At 42.4% G+C, this 5,447-nt stretch overlaps 1 protein-coding gene across 1 annotated transcript in view; it reads right to left on the reverse strand.

Annotated features, from left to right (window-relative positions):
• Nucleotides 1–343: 343 nt before the first annotated feature.
• LOC114558602 (G-protein coupled receptor 37-like 1) overlaps nucleotides 344–5,447 on the reverse strand; it is a 31,163-nt gene continuing 26,059 nt past the window's right edge. Inside the window, exons 5-6 of the mRNA XM_028582666.1 lie at nucleotides 4,689–5,048; nucleotides 344–593 (exon numbers count right to left, since the gene is read on the reverse strand). Of these exons, the coding sequence (XP_028438467.1) occupies nucleotides 420–593; nucleotides 4,689–5,048 (534 nt within the window). The 3' untranslated portion in view covers nucleotides 344–419. The remainder of the gene's footprint in view (nucleotides 594–4,688; nucleotides 5,049–5,447) is intronic.

Below are 5,447 nucleotides of genomic sequence, written 5' to 3' on the forward strand. Positions count from 1 at the left end.
GACTAGTCCACACTGTGTGTGTGTGTGTGTGTGTGTGTGTGTGTGTGTGTGTGTGTGTGTGTTTCTGTGTGTCTCTATGTGTATGTGTGTGTGTGTGCATCTGTGTCTCTGTGTGTGTGTGTGTCTGTGTGTGTGTGTGTGTGTGTGTGTGTGTGTGTGTGTGTCTGTCTGTCTCTGTATTCAGTGGCACGCTCCTTTGTTTATTATCGTTGGAAAATCTGATTGGCTGGTAACTTTAGAAATCTACTAGCTGTGTTGACTGGAGATCCAAACAGAGAATTTAAAGCCCTGGATAAATATATATATATATATATATATATATATATATATATATGGAGTTAAGGAACGCTACAGTGTAGACGTGTTGATGTATGGAGGAGGAAGATGAGTGATTGATGGTTAAAGAGGGACTGGTGAGTCTAGCTGGAGATCGCCAAGATGGCCGACGTGTCTTTAGCCTTGTCGAAGAAGATGGACGTCTCGTTGGCGGTCTTCAGTTTGACGTGGGCGGAGCCTGGCGAGCCGTGAGCCGCGGTTGGCTGACACTCCTGACAGCAGCAGCAGCAGCAGTCCATGAAGGCCTGGCCCAGACTCTGAAACCCAACCACACACAGGTCAGTGTCTGTCTCTCTCTGAACGTTACCGCTAACAACTCTGTCTGGGGGATAAGTAGTTTGTTCAAGCAGCATTTATTACCACCATCACCAAACCCACCAGACTCCATGTAAATAATCAGGACTTTTAGCGTGTATAGAGCCAGCATATCTCCACCAGACTCCATGTAAATAATCAGGACTTTTAGCGTGTAAAGAGCCAGCATATCTCCACCAGACTCCATGTAAATAATCAGGACTTTTAGCGTGTATAGAGCCAGCATATCTCCACCAGACTCCATGTAAATAATCAGGACTTTTAGCGTGTATAGAGCCAGCATATCTCCACCAGACTCCATGTAAATAATCAGGACTTTTAGCGTGTATAGAGCCAGCATATCTCCACCAGACTCCATGTAAATAATCAGGACTTTTAGCGTGTTTAGAGCCAGCATATCTCCACCAGACTCCATGTAAATAATCAGGACTTTTAGCGTGTATAGAGCCAGCATATCTCGCCCAGACTCCATGTAAATAATCAGGACTTTTAGCGTGTATAGAGCCAGCATATCTCAACCAGACTCCATGTAAATAATCAGGACTTTTAGCGTGTTTAGAGCCAGCATATCTCCACCAGACTCCATGTAAATAATCAGGACTTTTAGCGTGTATAGAGCCAGCATATCTCCACCAGACTCCATGTAAATAATCAGGACTTTTAGCGTGTTTAGAGCCAGCATATCTCCACCAGACTCCATGTAAATAATCAGGACTTTTAGCGTGTATAGAGCCAGCATATCTCCACCAGACTCCATGTAAATAATCAGGACTTTTAGCGTGTATAGAGCCAGCATATCTCCACCAGACTCCATGTAACATTATGGAAAGCATCCCTACAGAAATAGACCTTTTAGTTAAAGAGTAAGATCCTTTTAGTTTAACATGAAACCCTGAAATCACCATCACCAAACCCACCAGACTCCATGTAAATAATCAGGACTTTTATCATCGTAAAACACACTTCATTCAAAGTGGACAGAAACTGAACAAAACCACTGAAATCAAAAGCCATCTTGGATCATCTTTCCACTGTTCCAACAATCACCACTCTGGTTTGGTTGAAATAAACCCTTAATTCACCCATTTACATGTGGAGATATGCTGGCTCTATACACGCTAAAAGTCCTAATTATTTACATGGAGTCTGGTGGAGATATGCTGGCTCTATACACGCTAAAAGTCCTGATTATTTACATGGAGTCTGGTGGAGATATGCCGGCTCTATACACGCTAAAAGTCCTGATTATTTACATGGAGTCTGGTGGAGATATGCTGGCTCTATACGCGCAAAAAGTCCTGATTATTTACATGGAGTCTGGTGGAGATATGCTGGCTCTATACACGCTAAAAGTCCTGATTATTTACATGGAGTCTGGTGGAGATATGCTGGCTCTATACACACTAAAACTCCTGGGGTCACATTTATAAAACTGTGCGTAGGATCCTTACTATAAGTGTACGTACGCCCAAAATCCCAAATTGGCGTACGCCGAAAAAAGTCAGATTTATAAAACCGTGCGTACGCACACCTGTAAGCAATGTTCCCTTTATAAATCACAGATTGACTACAAGTGTGCGTACGTGGATCAACCTCTTATCCCGGTTTATTTAAAAAAAACACTTAGCTGTCTGACATTTCCCTCTGAAAACAGCTGGTTTCACCCAGAGCGGTGAGGACCTGTATTTAGACCGGGATGGCACGGTTCCGGCGCGTTGCCCTCTCTACTGGACCCAATTCAGTACATAGATCCAAGAGCTCAGCTATATTACTATTACAGCTATATTACTATTACAGCTATATTACTATTACAGCTATATTAGGGAATTTAAATCAGCATATGAGCCAGTCATCGTCATGGTCCCTGAAGTCTCTTTTTTCTCCTGATTCTTCCATTGCTGTCCTCCTGCAGGACCAGCAGGGCCATCATGCAGCATTACGCACTGGTTCACTGCAGTATTTATATGTTTACAACAATTTGTGATTGTTAACACGTTGCTAAAATCACAGCATCAACTAGTGGTATCCCCCACCCCGAGATACAATCTGAAGACGAAAGAAAATGTAATAGACAAACACACTTTTCTTCATGCAGGTTTTGTTATTAACTGTATTAAAGTTCGGACCGATAACGAGGACATAGAGCGTAACGATTGCGCGAGAATAATGGCTGTATTTCCAGACTTTGACATTTGATGATATATGCACAGTTTTAAAGACAGATATTTAGTTATTTACACTGAGTTCTGCAGTTATCTAATGGTAGGGTATTTGATGCTATCCTGTATTCCATGTAGTCGGGCCATCTCCTCCTCCTGCGCTGCGTATCGGACAATGTGACGGCGAGACAGCGCCGATTAAATATTAAGAACACATTTCTATTTAAGATTTGAGTTGGAGGTGTTTATGGAACAGTTATCACTCAATTATCACTCAGTACAATCTTCATGATATGGTGTGAAGAAATGTGCGTGAGGCAATAAAATACTTAAACATATTAAGAGTAGCCTAATTGTTATTCCCACATGTACTTTCTGCAGTCTGACTTCAGTTCACCACCTCACCAATTCCTATTTTGTCTCCAAAATGTGCGTACATGGGTCAGAGTTTGCGTGGAGGACCAAACATTCTCCCGTCAAGTTTGTTTTTTATAAATCACAACCTTTGCGTGGGAAGTGGCGTACGCACGTTTTCAGCCCCGTTTGGTGCGTGCGTCACGTTTATAAATGAGACCCCAGATTATTTACATGGAGTCTGGTGGAGTTTGGTGATGGTGAATTTCGGGGCTGTTTCATGTTACAGTTTTTTCCAACTGCTTACACACGTTTTCAAAACCATGTCTCCTTTTTTTAAAACTCTACACACAATTCCTAAAACTGCACACACACAAAATGCTAAATGCCTCAAATCTCCTTCAAAATGAAACACTGCATTCAAAATACCATAAACACATCTCAAAATGAAGCATTTGCATCAAATGGCAAACACTGTTTTCATAATAGTACATTTTTGGATATACCATGTACACACTGTTGTTCTAAATCTGAAACTCTTTTGTCTTTCATAGGCTTATATCTACATTTACAATGTTCTAGAGAGAAAGTAATCTGCTGAAAGTGGTTGAAAAGTGCACCTGTAAAAAACTATCTAATGTTACAGTAAAACAGAAAATATTGATTGGGCAAAACATCACGTTAGTAAGAGGAGCTCCGTGTTGTTTACAGTAGCATGAAACAAGAAAACAAAACTACAAACATATGTAAACCAAAGGTATCATTTTTAGAATAAAGAATATGTGTATGTAGAGATGACTCTCCTTCTTCCTCTTCTTCCCTCCTCCTCCTCCTCCTCGTTGTCCCCTGTCTCTTCCTCCTCCTCCCCTTGCTCTCTGTCTGTTGTTGGCATCCATTGTTCAAAACAGGTCATCTGACCTTTGACCTGTGTATAGGCCTATACTAAAGCAATGATTGGTTAGTGTTCAGTTATGACATAATGTGTTTGCAAATGTGAGAAGTGTGTGTGTGCCCTGGTAAATAAGTGTAGCATTTTGATTGGCTGTGTTTAGAAATGGATAGCAAGTCACTTCCTGTTAGATTTTTGTGTCTTAGGTAGAGTCATGCTGTATCTGTTGCGAGAGTTAGGAGAGAGTTGAGATGGCGACTCGGTGTGTTTGTGCATGTTGCTTTAATGCTTTAATGTGACCTGTACCTACGATACCAAGACACATCCCTCGTGTGTGTAAACATACTCGGCAATAAAGCTTTTCTGATTCTGATTCTGATTCTGAATTGTGTGTAATGTTTTGAAAAAAGTTGAGTGAAAGGCTGAGAAATAGCTGATATGGTTTTGGAGATTTGTTGTGTAGTTTATCACTTTGAGTGACAGGTTTCAAAAATCGTGTGACATGAAAAGATCTTGTGTGTAAGCAGTTGGAAAAAAACTGTAAACTAAAAGGATCTTCCTCTTTAACTAAAAGCTCTATCTCTGTAGGGATCCATCCCATAATGTTTTTTTCCGTTATTACCCGTCCGACCTACCTTGCAGAGGTACAGCAGCAGCACGGGCGTAACCGAGGACTTGAAGAACAACAGGAAGTGATGCAGCAGCGCCAGCATGGCGGCCGTGTCCTCGGAGACGCTGGCGTGCGTGTAGGCCAGCGTGATGTTGCACACGTGTTCGGGCAGCGCGCACACGGCGTAGACCACGGCCAGCGCCAGCAGCGTGCAGTTCAGCTGCCGCTCCACCACCTGGTGCTGGCTGGGGGGGGCGTCGTCGTGGTTACGCTGCTTTTGGGCGGAGCTGGAGTCGCTGTTGACGTTGCGCGTGGCGATCTGGCACAGCACGGTGAAGAGGACCGGCAGGCAGAAGTAGCAGCCGAAACACCACCACATACGGCCCTGGAACACACACAGTAATCTGATTACCTACAGGGATACTCTAACACACACAGTAATCTGATTACCTACAGGGATACTCTAACACACACAGTAATCTGATTACCTACAGGGATACTTTAACAAACACAGTAATCTGATTACCTATAGGGATACTCTAACACACAGTAATCTGATTACCTACAGGGATACTCTAACACACACAGTAATCTGATTACCTATAGGGATACTCTAACACACACAGTAATCTGATTACCTACAGGGATACTTTAACAAACACAGTAATCTGATTACCTATAGGGATACTCTAACACACAGTAATCTGATTACCTACAGGGATACTCTAACACACACAGTAATCTGATTACCTACAGGGATACTCTAACACACACAGTAATCTGA

The sequence above is a fragment of the Perca flavescens genome, chromosome 7, assembly GCF_004354835.1.
Source record: "Perca flavescens isolate YP-PL-M2 chromosome 7, PFLA_1.0, whole genome shotgun sequence".
NCBI classification, from domain to species: Eukaryota; Metazoa; Chordata; class Actinopteri; order Perciformes; family Percidae; genus Perca; species Perca flavescens.